At 34.7% G+C, this 19,756-nt stretch overlaps 1 protein-coding gene across 2 annotated transcripts in view; it reads right to left on the bottom strand.

Annotated features, from left to right (window-relative positions):
* The window catches only part of LOC117124367, a 48,017-nt gene extending 29,086 nt beyond the window's left edge, over nucleotides 1–18,931 (bottom strand). The window contains exon 1 of one of the 2 annotated variants that reach the window (XM_033270591.1): nucleotides 18,738–18,931. Coding sequence is in view for 1 of the 2 variants with exons in the window: in XM_033270590.1 (XP_033126481.1) it covers nucleotides 6,766–6,813 (48 nt within the window). In the remaining variant the exon portion in view is untranslated. Of the gene's footprint in view, nucleotides 1–6,765; nucleotides 6,892–18,737 lie in introns of those variants that run through there. The other variant, XM_033270590.1, reaches the window with a different exon arrangement.
* Nucleotides 18,932–19,756: the final 825 nt, after the last annotated feature.

Below are 19,756 nucleotides of genomic sequence, written 5' to 3'. Positions count from 1 at the left end.
ATATATATATATATATATATATATCATGTGTACGTATTTTTTCAGAGATCTCGTTTTTTAGACCTTTGCAGTGGAAACCTGTTAAGGTTTGTTAGTCCCTCTATGATCCACTTTGGTAGGGTTCGTACTTCAGGCTGTTGTTTTGCCAGTGTGTTTCAAGGTGGCTTTTAAACTTGTTTATGGAAGAGGTATTAACAATGTGATATGGTGACTATTCCAATTATTTAATGTAGCTAATGAGAAAAAAACTTTTGTCAGTGCTCAGTTCTACAGTGAACGTTCTTAATTTTATATTTCTTTAAATTTTATTATTAATTATATATAATATACTTTTTATTAGAAAACATTTTATAAGAACACTGATGCTGAAATTTCTTTAAATTAAAAACAAAATAAGAAAAAATTGAGGCCGAGATGAAATGTCAAATGAGATTTTTATTTGAAAAAAAAACCCCGAAAAACCAACAAATGTTATCTGTACCTTATTGATGTAGTAGGTGTAACTATGTAAATACCCTCTATAATAAAGTACAGCAGGCTAATATGCTGAGCCTGTACAATAAATATTTTCTAAGTTTGAAAAGTGTGTTAAAAATAAGATCAAAATAAGAACATTTTGAGCCACTGAGTCTAGTCAAACTTTCACTGGTTCTTATATAAAAAAAAATGTAGTCTGATAGCCAAGGGCTATCTTCACAATGATAAATGCATCACCAGTGCTACGTTAAGCACTCTTTCATTTGTTTTACTGAGGTAATGATTGTTACTAGAAATGTGGCACGTCTAACATGCATTTTATGATGGCTTTGTTTGCAATCTCTGATTGCCAACATAGGTGTGTAGTAGTCTTATTTTTATACCTCCTTGAGTTGGCTAGCTGCTAGCTAGCCCATAATGCATGCCGGCTAGCGATGAGGTATGTAAACACTTGTTAGGCCTATTGTTTATTATCGAAGTTTTTTTTTTAAGGCAATGACGATCTTTCTAGTCTAGACATAGTATTATATATATAAATATCAATCAACATGAATTTGAACATTTGAAATTTCGGGAATATGAAAAATGTATTCAAAGCATGTTTCAAGAGCCCTGTTCTCTTCAAAGTGGACCATACTGAACATCAAAATCAAGGTTCAGGTACTATAATTATATTGGGCACGTGATAATCTAATAAATACATAATGGTTGAATAATGGACAAAAGAATAGCTATAATACAGTACTACCTCACAAAAGCCCAATAGAAAGAACAAACTCGAAAAAATTTCCCCACCCCTCTCTAGTTTGCAAAAATAATCTGGAATTGAAGCCCATCTGTACTTCTTTTCAAGATATGAAGTATGGGCTTCTTTTCGATATCGTGATTATTGCAAGTGAATGTAAAAGAAACAGAAATGAACCCTAAAAGTTTAATTTCAATTCGTGATGCAGACTGATGCTCTCTCTAATAATTATGATAGCCTATCAGTATCAATTTTGATTTTATTGTCTTCCGATTGGTACCTTGATCGCATCTCTTTATACATTCATAATTAAAGGAATGCCCCTCATTAATTTGGAAACAATAACCCTGAAAAGAAGGATCTCTTGAAAAGGAGCCCCTCTTGAAAAGAAGCTAAAAAAGAAGTCAATGAAACATATCTTCATTTGATCTTTACCTTGACATTTTGATAAGGTTGTCGCAAATTACTGATACAGATCAAATGAAATATACAAATCAAAATACCTTTGTATTTCATACCGGCGCATGGAGATGCTGTTGTAGCAATTACCCTATTAATGGATAAGTGTAGATGCTTGCCACCTGAAACTACTGTAGTCATTACCACCGTTACCACAATCATCTGCTCCACGCTGTACAGTAGATATTTCCCAAACCACACACACATAAGAGTAAGATTCTAAATTAATTTCGCCATAACATTACTTAACAGGTTTCTACTGTATGTTTGTTTTTTATGCAAAAGATGTGCACTGGCTAAACTCAGTGGTAAATTAGTTTAAACTTGGGGCAAAATAATCCAAGTAACATCTGTAGTAGATTATAATTTAAGTCTTAGAACCTTCAAGTCAAAGTGTGCCGCTGCTCTGGTTGTCATGGAACGAATATAAAGTCCCGAAAATCTACAGATCTACGGTAAGATATTCAGGAGAATTACCTGAATGAGCTTTAAAAGAAATGCGATATTGCTGGTATCGGGTCCGTTTTTCAACATTCATAAGATGGAGACAATTATCATAAAGAGACTTCGTTGACAAAAGCATCCCATTTATTTCATTAATTTAAGAGGGCCCCACTGAATATCAGCCGACTTTCTAGGATACGCTGGAAGGGTCATCTATATAATGGTTAAAAAAGGAATTATGTGGTTCGTTGCTTACTGTGTAGGAGGTACAGTACCGGTACTGTACTTGTGACATCGCATTTGCCAACATTTTCTACTATGTTGTAAGCCTACATATCTACTAATTTGAAGATAGGCCTGGTCAAATTCAAAACACACAGATTAAGGATAATCGTCGTAACCTCCTAATGTACATTAACTTGTTAGAACTACAGATACCTCAGTATAAAGTTCGTCAGTCAATAATTTTATATCGAATGTAATCGAAGTTAATAAGAGATTTTTAAAGATAATCTATTCATTGAAACATTTACTTGAAACTCTTTTTAAATCGTTTGTGTTAATCTAGGAATGATTAAATTTTCGAGGAAAGATTAAGATTCTAGATATCCATCGTTACCAATTAATTTTGTCCCTTTCTGTTTACATTAAACCGGCTTATCATTATATATTAAGTGACTCAACAATGCAAACGCTCTTACTATAGATGACGCTCCATACACCAAGCTTTCTCAAATTAAAACGTGACTGATCATAACTTACATTTAAGAATGTACAGAAGAACAATAATACTTCACAAGAAATATGCCTTATGATTTATTTCGTCTGTATTTTACAAATACTAACCTATTACTAAGGCGATACGACCTGTTTTGTGGTGCTGAAGTTTGATTCCAAATCATACATAGAAGTGGCCGACACGGGGACGATCCGGAGACACCAATATGCCATCCATTTTTAAAATATATTTTTCATAAGAATCACCCAACACAATGCTAATGTTATAATATGCAGTGTAAATTACAAAATAAAATGTATTGAAATGTATAAGCAAAGTAAATATTTACGAGAAGAGAACACAACCACATTGCTTTAAAAGTTTCCGACGTGGACAGGCAAAGCTCGAAGTTCGAACTGGCAGTGAGTTTTTCCAAAGCGTTGCAATGCGATAAAAGATACCATCGGAGAATCCATTAATTCCCTTAAGAAATAATCTATTTAATAATAGGTAGATAATATTAATAACAACGACCAAGGCGGATTGTTTTTACACTTCGCTGTCGACTTATATTTCGCTTAAGTGATAATGAAACTTAATAACGAAACTGATGAATATATTTTATTCTACTTTTTTTAATGCATATGTGTTGAAACTGCGAGTTTTATGGTGATAGCTTCATGTGTAATTAAGAGTATCAAACACCTGAAATAAGACTATCTATCCGAGGATTTTTTTTCAGTCCCTTGCAATTTATTATTATAGACATGATTCATTAGTTGTACTTACTGTTTTGAAAAGCAGTAACAAGTAGTAATACGTTTTTGTTTGGTTTTAGTAACTTCTTCATTATCAACGGACTACTAAATATACATTTAGATATAATTATAAGAAGATGTTCTGAATTATCATAGGAAACATATTCTTTTAAAATTTAACAGAAACCAGTATCCCTTGGAGCTACACCCTGCAAAACATAATGGGCTCTCATGCGGTCCTAACAGCCCATAGCCCTAGGCAAAGTTCTTAGAACAAAGCGCCTTTCCGTTTTTTTAAATCCTAAATTCGCCACTATAAAAACCTACTCATCCCCCTCCATCCACACCAACGACTACCGTATTAATTTCACAATCAGTACGGTATGCCTACTGAAGTAACACACAAAGGGGAACTATTTATCGTCAATTTATAGGCATATCGCAATGTTTTCCAATTCCTCTAGTGAAAACATTTTATAACACATGTACATAGTAACATTAAGGAGTAATAATCTGTTAATTTTAACTACATGAACTAAGGATAGCTCCTTGAGATACATTATATGGACCTTCAGTCGAACACCAGTTATTGCGGTGTTATTTACTTCGTTACCATAATGCAAATAATCTTAAAGGGTCAATACGCTTGAGGCCTATAGAATATTTTTTACAGAACCTACATATTTTAAATACGTTCTTCCCCTAGGAAATGATCAATAGATGCTTTTAAACGAAATCGACTAGTCATTTTAAGCCGTAGTTTGTGATATCCTTTCTAGAAGTTTGATGACACAGGCTATGTAACTGTCCTTTCTTCTCATAAGGTAGGTCTATGGCCTAGAGTGCTGTCATGTGTGATCGTTTAAAGCATCTGTATTAAGTCTTTCTATAATTTTAACAATCGAAGTTTTACAATCATGATAGTGCCTACTCAATATTAAAATCGATATTAAGTATATAATATTGCTGTATAGGCCTATAAAGACCTAATTCTTCTCAATAACTTGTTTCCATGATTTAGCACCGTCTTATCTCCCGAGAGAATTTCTATTTATCACCATATTTGTCGTCTTCGTTCATCTTCCGATCAGTTTATACTCGAAGTGCCAGAGACATATCTGGCCAATTCCACCTCTCACAAGGCTTTCATGTCGCTGCACCATCCCCTTTGAACGGGCTACCTCTTGAAGTTCGCAACTGCTTCCAAAACTCACCTTTATCAATTATCTATTTCTCGTATAGCAAGCACTGAAACCATCGCTTAATACTTGTTCAAATTATTATTATTACAGCGTAGCTTAGGAAAGTCCAATATCATTGCTTTACAGACCTATCATTTTTGGTATAATAAACTTACATAATGTAGCCAACATTACAGATTGCTAAATACAACGCCTTTATTAAAAATGTTTAGCAACATATCAAATAAAATGGCATTTAATTGTCTGTGGTGAATCAAGATTTATTTACTACAGTAGTCAAATACAGCAAAAAAAATCGAAACTTTAGCTGACTGTAAATTCATGCCATTAGCTAAAATGGTGGAAGAGTTTGAAATTAACCGTTTAACCTTATCGATTTTGCTAATAATAAAAACAGTTTGTTTGATGAATCTTAATTAGAAAAAAATCATTTTCAATCATCTGAGGCGCAGGGTGACATTTTACCTACAAGATATAAATGTCATACACGTTTACAAACGATATGATATGATATACAATATATGAGGCAGAAAAAATATTAGAATAAACATGAATGAGAGAGAGCATTGAAAATCCCCATCAACAAGCCCAATATAATTACACTAGATTAGGCATCAACATCCCAGCTATTTTGCGTTTTCTGAGGCTATGTGATCGTTGAACAGAACAGTCACATTACATGACCATGAAGAGGAGCTGCGACAACAACACTTATGCGAAACATTACATCAAGTCTAAAAAATCAACGATATCTAGGATACAAATAATTAAAATAAGCGTCCGAAAAGAAACCGAAAAACAAATTGTTGCCCGGATTTGTGACTTTGAGAATTAGTTTCAAATGTGTGTCTTGAGAAATATGTCACAAAATAAGCAAAATTAGGAAACTCTCTTCCAACTAAACTTCGATTAACTTCAGATACTGATGCATTCAAGACTCTCATTAAAACGTATCTCTTTAACCAATAATTCGTATCTTTAAGCGCCAGTGACAAATATTATTTTTCTAACAGGCGCTATACACATTGTCCAATATATTTATTTATTTATCATTATCATTATCATTATCATTATCATTATCATTATCATTATTATTATTATTATTATTATTACTACTACTACTACTACTACTACTACTACTACAGTACTAGCATATACCCGTGCTCCGCACGGTGTTCAATGAGTGGGAAAAGGTTGCGATCTTGTACATTGTTGAATGGGGAAGTTGAGGAGGCAATCGTTGTGGATGGTTACTATATATCATTATTTTTCAGAAGGACGTGTTTGTAGTTAATGTTTTGAGTGTCTTTGCTACACACTGTAGAGGAATTATTGTGCAGTGTGTTCAAGGGTGGATCCAGAATGTTTCAAAGGGGGGGGGGGGTGGCGCACAAAACAGTTTCAATATAATTGAATAAGCGAATAAGCGAATAGCACATATATTGCATTGAAATTTAAAAAAAAAATTGTGGCAAAACGGAGCGGGAGTCCTTCCTCTCCCCTACTGGATTTTGCCCTGTTGCTTTGGGCTCCCTCTTGTAAGCGAAAATACAGCAATATACAGTAGGCCTAGCCTAGTCGGGCATGATAGAAGTGTTTGTCTTGAATCAAGGTGGATGCATGTAAGGCTTATCTGAACTACTAGCATTCAAAAGAACCCGTAAACATTGTCCCGACGTGCTTACGTAAATTCAAGGTATTGATTGGTGGAGCTGGCTTGACCCTATCTATCTTAATGCACTATCCAAATCAAACCGGATTCGAGAGATAGGATAGGCCCTAGGTATGCTAACTACACCTGAGTCTAGGCCCCTAGGTCTAGGCCTATCTCTGATCGACATCATAGGCTAGGCTAGGCCAGACCGCGCCTAGGGCTGTGCCTGTAGGCCTGTGTAGGGCTAGCCGGTATGGTTAGACCGAGGTTATATCATGACTTGTGCCCAGTTTTATCTTTAATTTTACCTGATCGACTTCTGAAACTTGCAATTTACTGCTGATGTTTTGTCCCATAAAACTACAATATATCTAGTATAATGCAATGGGTACTCCGAACGAAGAGGTACGGAAACATGCTTGTCACCCATTCTGTTGACGAACGTTAGAAGTACTGGGCAGTGACGTAATGAAACTGCGAAACATAGACCGGTTCTTTTACGGCCTGACTCGATAATTTTTAGACCATAAAGCATTGCAGTACAGATATAGATGTGATTAATTGTATTTACGTGACGTAAGCAACTTGCGAAACATGGCGAAACAGGTACTGATTTTAGGTGGTTTTTGGCTGTTTTTTCGTTGTTATTAAATATCCAGCCTTAAAAAGTAGCGCAATGTGGTCGTGACATATAAAAGCCCCAGTGTATGAGATATGTGCACGTTCCTGTTAGTGGTTTCAGAGGAGATATAGTAGGGGAAGTTACGCGGTGGCGATTAGCAGAATTAATATATAGATTATTATTATTATTATTATTATTATTATTATTATTATTATTTTTATTTTTATTATTGTTATTATTATTATTATTATTATTATTATTATTATTAAATCAGTCGGTATCTCTTATAAGTAAGATAGACATGTTAATATACTTGCAAAATGTCCTTTTCAAGTCAAACAGTTAAAAAACACAATTGTTCAAATTCATAGGCCTACACAATAAATATATATCACACTCTTAACAGCCGGTCGTGTACCCATCATTAAATATCGATTTCAATATCAGAACTAAGAATATCTACCATCGGAAGGAATTCGAAAATAAAATGTGAACAAAACTTCTAGACTAATGTCATCTGTTATGATTTTAACGCATGATTGACATTCACATTACCCACAATTTTGATATCGACATATATTGTTAATCGCTTACTCAATGCCTGTCAATTTTAGTCTGTATCGATTTCATCCAGGAAGACAGACGTTATCATCCGTCATCTCTTGTATATTTAACCCAGGCATTTATCTGGACATGTGTCTAGATAATACTGTAGTAATTGTTCATTTGACAGTGGATACACTGAAGATGAAGGCAATATCCAGTATCACAGAAGATAAATGAACCTTTCCAGAAAGTCAATCAAATGACTGACCTATCAGAACAGGTTAGGAATACGCGCATGTCCAAAAAAATACACTGGTGTTTACGAACGTTTACACTGCAGTTGTTATGTGGGAATTTAACAGCAATAGGCCTATACAAGAAGTACCAGCACCTATTGATAAATTAATGAATGAATGACGTCTGCAACATAATCATAACCAACTTGGTTGTTATTTGAGCAAAGTAATGTAAGCACTAGGTCGTCGTCAGAGATTATCGTTGAGATCTCTGTAATCAAGAAAATACATAATATGATATAAACGAATGATGGTGGTGATAAAAAGTGAGTAAAATAAATGTCACAAAAAAGTTCACGTCTTGTAGACATAAGCTCCGTTGCACCTGGTGGTGCATGCTATCAAAATCCGCGTCTCCACCTGGGAAATTACTTTCAACTCCTACCCCGTGTTCTTCTCTCTATACTGCGTGTTCCTTGTCGTCCTGTATTCCTTTTTATTTGACTTGGGGATTTCACGTTGCCTAGTGATGATTTTTCTAGGCATCGTTATTGTATAGCCTCTTATGTCATGTGAAAACCTCTTACCTTTTAAGGTCTAAACTGTTTTCACAATAAGCACATAAGACTGTTTTGTCGAAACTTTTGTAATCAAGGAAGCGTGACGAATATAAATGGCTCGTAGGCCTAGCCTAATAAAAATCGAAGTCTATGAATGTTTTTATATTACTTACTATCGAACTTTATTTCATACGTGTTATCAAAACAAGGAAGCGGGAGATTAACGGAAATAATGAATATAAATGTCAGGTAATAAAAATGTTTACGATTTTTAGTCAAGAAATTCTATATAAATTATTTTATTTTATTGATTGTTTTTTTTTTATTAATGTTTTATTACATTCCGGTAACCTTCCAGTTTATATTAAAGGTGAATTGTTATTTTTCAACCAAAGTGTTTCAGGCAAGTGTTATTCAATTACTAATTATACAAAGGGTTCTTATAAAGATAAATATATATGGCACCTCTAAATATGGCTGAAAATGGCACGGTCAGGCTAAAATCTTCTTTTTCACTGTTTTTTGTTGTTGTTGTTGTCAAGATTTAAAGGGTCAGTGGAGAAGAGAAAATTCAGTTCACACAATAAGATGTAAAATACACTCGTCTGAGGGAAAATGTAAAGCATCACATTACACACAAAAATATGGATGTTTAATTTTAACAAGCATAAAAGGATGAATACGGACCCGAAGTAAATTATCACATGTCACGAGAGAGCATCTCAATGTATATAAAGGTATATTTAAAAAAAATAATTACATTATTGATAATATTACGGTAATAAATATTTATATAAAAGAGATATAAAGTAATTATTGTAAATGGTCAACTTATAGCCTAGAGCGCATAATGAGACCTCTATGCGCTTAATATTATTTCCCCAGTCATTGGATAAAGCACATATGGAACACATACTCAGGTCCCCGGGAAGAATTCCATAATGTTGCAGATGTAATCAGCGCATTTTGTGTTTGGAACTACCAGGTACCCACTTGTACCGCTGGGTGGGGAGTGTCAACCGTAGGTAAAGTGCCTTGCTTAAGGATACAAGCAAAATTCACAGCGAAGGATTGAACCTCCAACCTCAATGTTGAGAAGCAGAATCGTAACCGCTGCGCCAAGCCGCTCCCATTTGTAGACGAAATTCGCTATGTAAACTTCTCAGATATTAGAAATAGGCCTACTGTATGCCTAAGCTTGTAACATTTTGAAAATTAATAGCTAAAGTTGATGACAACGCCCCATGTGGCCGCCAAACCTCCACATTCCCGCATATGCGTATGTGTGTGTCATATCATTATTATAAAATCACCATCGGAATGTACGTCCAGGAGATATGATGATGCACAATTATATGTAGGTCTCTTTGGACTGGTGTTAAGTTATATAATGTGTTGTGCGCATGTCTCATGCTAACGATGAATTTTTCGTATTCCTTTTAATAAAGGAAAGCGTTATCAATATTATATCACGGTCTAAATGTTCTCCCATTAGACGCGCAGGCAATGTAAAATTAAGTGATTAAAGACGTATGAAGCAAAGATGAATAATTTGTGCTTATCATGGGACTAGTTATTATTGTCTTGAGTGCTTGGCTATGAAAACCAGATTTTTATTTTTACAATATTTTTATGGCAATATTACCATTATGCTATCTTCTCCGAAATAACGTCAGATTGTAAATCATTTATTGGAAATAAAGTGTCCTAGAATCAAAGTATAACAACGTCAAACATGTAAATTGGTAGGTTTACGACAGTAACTACTATTTTAAATAATACATAATATTTGTATTAATTATTTTTGTTATTAGTCATTAGCAATTCTATGCTACAAAAAATCATAATACACTAAATAATACATTTTGTCCTCGAGACACTTTTTCATTTATTTGTTGCTGAGGACCTAATCATTTTACTCCAAGACATGGAGTTGAGCTGAAATGAACACAAATGGGGACGGTGTTCCATTTTCATTATTATAATATAAAATAAATGAACATAGGCCTTTTGGTGATTAATTAAAAAAAAAAAAACAATTCAGAACCGACCGCACTGAGTGATTACAGTGCTGTTCTTCCATGAGATCTATTATAAATAATATAACTTAAAAAATATATAATAAATGGGTTATTATGCTATCATTGGGCCTATTTTTCTAATGTTGTTACTATTATGATTATTATAATTATTATTATGATAAATATTATTATTATTATTATTATTATTATTATCATCATCAATATTATCATCCACAGCTCCTCAAGATAGGTTAGTGCTTCTGCAACCTTCACTATTTAAACAGGAAATTCAAATTAAATCATAGCCATTTATGAAATGAGCCCTTGATTTGAAATATACAAATAACAATAGACTCAAGTAGCAATTTTAATGGTCAGGTTGGATTGAGTAGTACTTAACAGATAGCAGCTCATCGATGAAGTCATAGTCTACTGTATATCACGGTTAAAGCGGTTCTCTCATGGATTGTATTATATGACTAGATTTTTTTTTTCGAATACTGTATAATCCTAACACTGCCCCTCTACTCCTTTTGAAACGTGCTCCTCGTCATTGCGATCAATATAGTGCCGGATCCATGCATTGCGTTGCATCGCTCAAATGAACAATATTTAAACGCGTTTTGACACAAGCGCTTCAAATGCTACGCCTACGCATGTACAGTACAGTTGGCATTTAGTGAGAACCACTTGAAAATAGAGGCGTATTATAGTAACGCAAACATACGTAAACGTTAGCTGAAGCAGCACAAAGTACGCAAGTAACAACGCAGCTAAACTTTTCTATACTAAAAGAATGGGTTTAACAGCCGCAATTTGTTTGCGTTTGTCTTCTTGCGTTGAATAAAAAGGGAAAGAAGCTGAAAGAGTGCCACAGTGCTCACTTCAGTGAAGAGAAAATGAATTTAGCTCCAAAATTTTGCCTACTGAGTTTAGTCAATTTCGCTCTTTTTTAAGTAAAAAATTCACTTTTAGTCTTATACATATTCAATAAATTGAGATCAGCTTCAGCTTTTCTGCATTTTTTTCCCAGTCCTCTACATTTATCTTTACTAACATAACTGTTGTATTAGTAGATCCAAACGATCGACAGGATATGCAATTGTAAGCATAAGCATACGTGTACTTACTGGCGCTATATAAGCTGACGTGGCGTATTTGTTAAATTTTTAGTTCTTTTAGTTTACTTACTGAAGATGGCTGTGTGATACAGCAGAAACATGTTGATTAAATCTTGCTTTCAAATTTGTGTTGTTTATTATATCCTGTCGATGGTTTGGATCTAGGCCTATTATTCATGATTGGCTCTAATTTATATTTTCTCATTGATAGAGTGTGCAGTGAGTGGCAATCGTTTAAGTGTAGCAACATTATTGTCCAATTCAAATAATATGATGGCACTTGATTATTATAATAATAATGATAAATCAGGGGTGGCGCCAGTTGGTGAGGAAATCTGCCCCCCCCCCCTCCGTCTGGGAGAAAAACCACAATTCGTGGGGGGAAATATATTCAGTATTAGTTGACTCTAAAATCGATTAAATAAGATTTTGAAACCCCTAAATTGTGCCCCCGTCGGGGAGAAAAACCACAATTCATCTGGGGAAAAAATATATTCAGTATTAGTTGACTCTAAAATCGATTTTTTTTCCCAGAATTTTCAGGGGTTTCGCCCACTGGACCACTTTCGAAATAAGTTGAGAGGCGCCCGACCACGCCCACTTTGCTCTTGTAGGAGACATTGTCCCCCTCCTCACGTCGGAGACCTCGGACTCTCCATCGGGCAAATCCTGGCGCTACCGCTGTGAATACGTTATTTAACCACCACTTATCACACCGATAATGCTTTTAATCAAGGTAGTGAATAGCATTATTTAATTTATCTTTAAAAATTTTTTTTTCATTTTCTTGAGAGTCGTCCATGATCGCTGGCACTTTCCGGGCAAGTACACTGTCGGAGATGTCTTGGTGTCTGAGGAGCATGGTATTATTACTATGACGTGATGATCACTAAGGCATTTCCAGTTCCGGGAGGTGCCGGTAATTTTTGTGGGCGATCCCAAATATAAAACTTAAAATGTTGATGTGTTTTCTTTGCATTCTGTGTGTGTATGTTTTGTATGTTTGGTGTTCAAACTGACAAGCCACCGCTTCTTTTGATACCTTTGTAATTTGTAATTTGTTATGAAAAAAACAAAACATATGGGCATACAACTGAATTATTTTTGCTAGTTATCTATAGCATTATACATATTCACGAAAGATCAAGATTGTAACTCTGTGAATCTCTGGGATCAATTGAATTAACTTACATAATGGCCACATTGCTTCCAATGTGCAATCTACTTTACAATATGGAGGCTTTGAAACCTTACGAAAACAACAATAATATAATTATTACACACTGATACTTCAGATCCGGTATGAATGCAGCTTAAGTTTCCATAAAAGCGCTACACCGATCATATAGTGATTTTCACGGCAATCGTTACACTGCGTCCCCGATTCCACCGATCAATTAGCATCGCCAATTGGTCGGTTAAATCGGCGACAGCGTGTAGCAATTTTATGAAATCCAGGCTTACGTCATCAAATTTAGAATCTTTGAGTTGATCCTAATTCATATTTGTCACAGTGTATCTGTGTTTTACGAGAATCGTCCACTTTGCCTAAAAGAAGAAAGACGGATATTACCTTAAACATAACGAAACATGATACTAACACGGTTAACCTAATTGCAACTAATTTACTGTTACTACCAAAATTAATTCGCCGTAAAACTGAAGCAATCATAATTCCAATCACTGCATGCGCGAACCTCTCCCAAAGTGTGACATTTGTTATCGGTTATGCAAAATTACCAAAAAAAATCCCCATTATTTAAAATAAATGAACTACTGATACAGCAATTTAATTTTAGAATGGAGTGATTATTATGGCTATTCGTTTCTTTGAACAAATATTGCAACATGTAACTCAGTCGATGATTGATTTGATGGAAGTACGCGGATCACCAGTAATGGAGTATTGTAGATGATAGATAGCGAAAGCAATTAGATGCCTAGTATTTCCAGCTATTATTATATATGACATTTTCGATATTTCATTATTATTTTTGAACATTAATCAACCAAAGATATTAATCAAATTACTTAAAATAATTGCCCAGCTGATTGAGCGTTATCCTGCAATTTATTATCCAGAATTTGGCATCATGTGTAAATTGTAAAATGTTTTTTTCTCCTAAGGTTCATGATTGCTTAAAAATAATTTACATACATTTTTTTTTTACTCCACTCACATCTAAACTTAATTGGCTTCGTATCACAGTTACAATATTTTTATTATTCATTTTTAAATAATTTTCCTTAAAACAATCGTCATTTTTTACAATATCTAATCACCTGTGTTCCTCCTCTTGGACTCCAGAAATTAAGAAAAACCTTAAAATCTAATTTTGATGAAAGCCCTCCAGGCTAACACTTTCTTGGGCAGTCTGATAAAGAAAATATTCATTCCCGTTTAATCGTAATCTTATTATTGTTTCACTTCCATTTCTCTCACCATTAGCACTTCGTAAAATGTATCATCAGCAGAATTTTTGTGCTATTTGTTCTGAGAGCCTTCCGGATACCACGGAATTTTCTCACCATCCCACTTATTTAGTTAAGAAAACTGGGAACGGGGAGCCTGTGTTCACTCATTATTGTCGGTAATAGATGACCCAATTGACAACGTTTGTTTTCAGAAAGTACTTACTAAAATCTCAGCGAGTTATTTATCTTAGGCTATCATAAGGTTGTGATGGATATTACCAGCGTCTATTACCCCTTCACATTATCCCTCAGAAAATCAACGTTTAATAACTCAAGGAAATTATTAATCGTATAATAAATTACCTTCTCGAATACTTTGCATTCTAGTTGCAAACGGATAACTTGACAAGCTTTACATCTGTGTTTGTTTGCTTTCAATAAAAACATTCTATCAAATATAAAATCAATAACAATTACCGCAATGAATTTGTTTTGATCTTGTGATTAAACTCATTCCTTTTTTCATATAAAAATATACAGATGTTCGATTACGGTATATTTTTACACCAAAAAAGCAAAAAATTATGTCATAGTACGGTAGGCCTACATTCTACTTTAGTGATTCTTCAAAATGATTAATTTATCATGTTGATAAAAGTTAAAATAACTCGAGTTCATATACTTTTCTATGACTTATGCCTTATGAATTTCATTTTAAATTTCAGGCTGAATTTTTTTTTTATAAAAATTTACATAAATGAAATAAATTCAATTGTTACATTAATTAACTATTGACTGTTTGTCAATTCGTAAAGTCATCCTTCCATCAACTTTATTATTTCGCCCTAAACCGTGCACTAATCATACATTAGTGCATGGCTCTACTGATTTACTTACTATATTTACTACCATTATGACTTTGTTTCTAGGTTATTACAATGGTAATGCAATAAATACGAAAATAGTGTTTCCATTCGTTAAGTATTTTATTAAAGGGAAGGATATTCTTTTATATATATATTTTACCACCTAGGCCTACATCCCCACCCCACACATAGGTGGTCATAAGACATACAGAATCGCATATCTATACCTGTGTTATTCGCATGAAGAGCATTAGTACATACAAAAAAGAGTAACTTGACCTTATTTTAGTTTTATTTAGACCCAGTGTCTTCATCACCCATGCTCAAGACAGTACTAGGTCTATAGTTTTGTGAACTTCTCTCATAATTATGTCACGATGCGCCGACGGTTATAGAATGATAAACTGGGGGAAGTTGGGCCTATTGATTTTGACTAAAAATATGCTCTCTCGGGGCTTACTTTCTTTTGCAAATACAACACTAGATGTGTTTCGTGTTATCTATTGTATTATCTTTAGCAAAAGAAAATGTACTGCGAAATCAATTATACTTATCGCGACATAAGTCCTTTAAGAAATGGGCATAGAAGGCATGTACCCATCAATCCAAATGAAAATATTGATCAAGAAAATTAATCCACCTCAATAACAAGAAGAGAACGGGATTTTTTTAACGAGAATGATCACCTTGTTATTACCTAACGATTAAATGGTCTTGTCATTTCCAAAATGTACTATGTTTGTTAATGTGTTACATTACTGAACAAAACATATCAATAACGGCATTTGGGCTATCACCTTAATTTGTTATTGTTTGTGCTTTTGAAAAATGGTATTCCTCTCCTTTTGTAAATACGGACAATGACATAGAGCTTTGTGTGGGAGTACAGCTGTGTTTCAATTGTAGATGAGGTCTGGGGATAAGGTTAAAGTATAGAGTTATTAGAATACACAGTAGGCTTACTAACTAGACAGGCAACACTTTACGAGTTTTGTATACTTTCGCCTACAAATTGTCGTGCGCTCGCGCAAGAGTGTCACCGTACCGTGGTCATGCATCAGACTTTCGAAATATGTTACCATTCCTGTCCTAAACTATCAGCGGTTGCGTGCGTCTTTATTTTTTGAAGTCATTATGCTATTTTTATAATTTTAACTTTAATTCATAAGCGTGACCCTATCAGCTAATAAGTTGACTGAAGGGGCCTTCAAAATACAATACATCACATAGGCCTAAATCAACAATCATAATTTATCAAAACAAATACTGTTAAATAAATACCGTATATCAAACGTTATAAAGTAATTCAATATGCAAAAAGTTGTATTTAGGTCTTTAGATATGTCAACATTACCTATAATTATTAAAAGTACACAAAATGGACCTTTCTGAAATGTCAATAAAAGTTATCAACTGAACAATTTCAACAGGACCAAGAGTACGAGCTTGGCCCACACAAACACAATTTTACTTATGTTTACGCAACAATATGAGAGGACTAAGGAAAACGGTCCATTGAAATATTATAAACGACCACCACCTCCGACCCTAAATTCCACCCGCGTCCGGGGAAAATGGCCGATTTGAAGTGGTCGCTTACTAGAGTACCGTAGCTAACAGGCAGTCAGTGTTAGTAATGACATCGAAGCAGAAACTCCAATACAACCCCGGGCCTATTTACAAGACAGTCTGTCGTCTTTTTATTATGGTTTTGCAATGCTTTAACCCTAAAAAGTTCATAAGCTGACTAACATTCATATTCACGTGAACCTCAACTAGATAAACGGGACTTGATCAGGATCAACGATTGTATGTAGGCCATAGTTCATGACTTGAAAAATCTATCGGGTACAAATCATGAAATATAATGAGCAATTGCAGGTGAAATCCATTAAGCCGGGTTGTACTGTGGCTGCTGGTGGTTAAAATAAAATAGGTTACTTGCCTTCAATTGTAGAGTCATGGACTTACACTAATACAGCTTTTACTCCCTAGCTAAACAAGAACATAACAAACGAGATGTTTATGTGCTACGGTCAGACCTTTTTTCCTCTCCTTTTAGGCCGCCATTCAGGCCTAGTTAGTAACAAATTTAAACAAGTTAGAAGTTATTTCCATGAAAACAATCCTGGTGCGTACTCTTTAGGTGCCCCAACTTGATCAATTCATTTGGTATTTTTACAAGCCCTACTAGGTACTCTGAGAAGACCATGACGAACGCCATGCCACATATTGATTACCGTAAGCCCATCTATCCGGTTGCGATTTCGGTTCCGTTTGCGGTGCGGTGCGTTTAAATCTACTGTTTTAAACGAGAGTGATTCCATTAGTAGTGCGGTTGCGGTTGCGTTGCGTCTCCGTAACAACATGCGCTTATTTTAATCGCTCGGAGCGATTCATTCGTTTTGATTTCAGCTCGCCGTGCAGTGGTGCATCCATGCAAAGAGGCGTTTAAAAACGCACGTGCATGGAATCACTTAAAACGCACTTTAAACGAAAACGCAACCGGAGCCGGAACTGCAGATGGACCAATGGATTCTTAGCTTTATATATTCCATTCAGAAGGCATTGGGCCTAATTCATTCGAAATGATACACAAGCATATTAGACGAAAGAAATGGCCTATTAGATAAACATCATTTATGAATCAATAACACATGGTAAGACATTCATCATCATTGTAATTATCATCATAATAAATGATCTTTATTAGGTTCTGAGTAAAACGACTGTAAGCTGTCTTTGAATGATATTGTGACTTGCCACTATGAAACACATTTAGTGCGCTATTAATTTCGGAAAAGCCATTAATATTAAACTACTGCTTAAGTATACGGTAGACATCCATTAAACGTTTCATTAAAGTAGCAGCTCATCAGCTCACTTTCAGCCAATATTCATCCTCATAGCCATGCAAAGTGTAAACATCCACTGCTATTTTGTCCTGATTGGCTGTAGTTTGTGTAATCACATTAACATCTCGCGGTTATTCGTTCATATCTACTTTATCGTGGCTTAGGCCTATACATCAGCTTGTCAGAGGCCCTTTAATATGTCTCCACACCTGGAGTTTACAGCAGTTTTCCAGTAATTAGCAAAAACGAGAAGTCAGGTCCACATCTTCGTTTCCACACATAACTCCTTAATTAATTTTCTTCAAGGTGTACTATGTACTCTATAAATAAGTAAATATTTAATCGAGAAAATGACACGACGGTTAGAGATGTCAGATTGAAATAAAACGAAATTGAAATAACTTGTAACCACACACAAGTGGCTTAATGGATACAGTATAGCCTATACTCCGATGAATTGACACAAGTTTGCTCTAATTCAAAGGTTTAGAACAACTAAAACTCCGAATACTCCATAACGAGGAAAACATGATTTAAGCCATTTTCAGGCTGACGAGACTGTAAAAAAAAACTGAAAGTAGGCCTGTCACTATATGCTAGGCCGGTATTTATAATGTAATATAGGCCTACTCTGTACACGCTACAAAATTATGAGGATTTCAATTTGCTTTGTTTCGATGTTAGCCCCCCCCCCCTCTGGCCCCAATAATACCATGTAAACGAGTTTGAGGACAGGGGCCTATTTTATTATTGTTTCATTATTTCTAATTGCTGGATCGGTCACCCTCTTGAAATATGGTATTAAATAAATAAATACACTACTGGAAACCTCTTTATCAGAAAATAAAAATATTAAGTTAAGGCTAAACATGAAGAAATTAAATTACTGGATCATTCTTAACAATAGTATCATTGACACATGGCTAGAAGACCGCAAGCGAAGTAGCGCTGGCATGTTTATTAGTCTTTCTAACAATAATAATGTTTTGGAAGTACATACACCCATGAACTAGACAAACACAATGATAGCAGTCTTACCGTGTTGGAAATTATTGAAGAAAAAAATAAATTAGGCAACTGTTCTGGATTAAGAATCGGCTACGAAAGCCAACGTCTCACGTGCAAATTGTTCTCGCAGTGCACTATATACACATTAGTTCCAATAATATGAAAGGCCTACAGATATACAAACGTTCGTCCTCGTTGAACGATGAGCGTATATTGAATCTGATATTCTCTCCGTCAGCTTAACGCTCCGATCTATCGACGCATTATAAACGCTTACGCGTACACTCGCACTGCGCATGCGCTAATAAATGATTGGTCGCATTGGAAAATCAAAATGTGGTTGTAAATTTAATAATGAAGGGGACCAGTCGTCTGCTTTCGTCTTTATGTAGGCTACGTAGTAACATAAAAGGGAAACATAGATAATCCTCATCATTATCTAATTTTGTATTTGAAGTTACATCTCAATGACTGCAAGAAAATAGGCATATCTATAGGCCTATGTACTTTTGAAATGTGTTTCTATGTTGTTTGAGCGATGAGGTTAAACTTCATCGCCTTCCATATTCTAAGGCACTGTTACTAAATTCATCGGCATGATACTAGGCCTATGCGAATAAAATAACCTCTTTAATTATTTAGATTGAAATAGCTCCGTTTGAGCTGTGTTTAATTTTTGTAATGGTTTAGAGAATGTTTGTATTTTTTTTTACAACTGTTTGACTAGTGTCTAACTCACCACTTAAATTTGTGCCGTAGTATTAAAGCAGACGACAAATACATTAAAATGTTAGATTTCATAATCATAGTGCCCAACGTACAAGTGTACTTAAAATAGATTGGAAACATATTACCAATATGGAAACATATTACCAACATAGATTGGAAACATTACCAACAAAGTAAAATCGAAAGAACGAGGAAAAACACGACTTTTTTTTTATCAAAATACCAGCAAATTTAGTGACTCTGGGAAAATACCCAGAACAGCAAGCGCAATAATAAAATGAATACTATAAATACGTAAGTTAAATATTTTTGTAAGTAAT

The sequence above is a fragment of the Anneissia japonica genome, unplaced genomic scaffold, assembly GCF_011630105.1.
Source record: "Anneissia japonica isolate Jap-2015-1 unplaced genomic scaffold, ASM1163010v1 scaffold750_len1593409_cov174, whole genome shotgun sequence".
In the NCBI taxonomy this organism is placed as follows: domain Eukaryota; kingdom Metazoa; phylum Echinodermata; class Crinoidea; order Comatulida; family Comatulidae; genus Anneissia; species Anneissia japonica.
The sequence above is the reverse complement of the archived record's forward strand: the minus strand, read 5'-3'. Positions and strand labels throughout refer to the sequence as shown.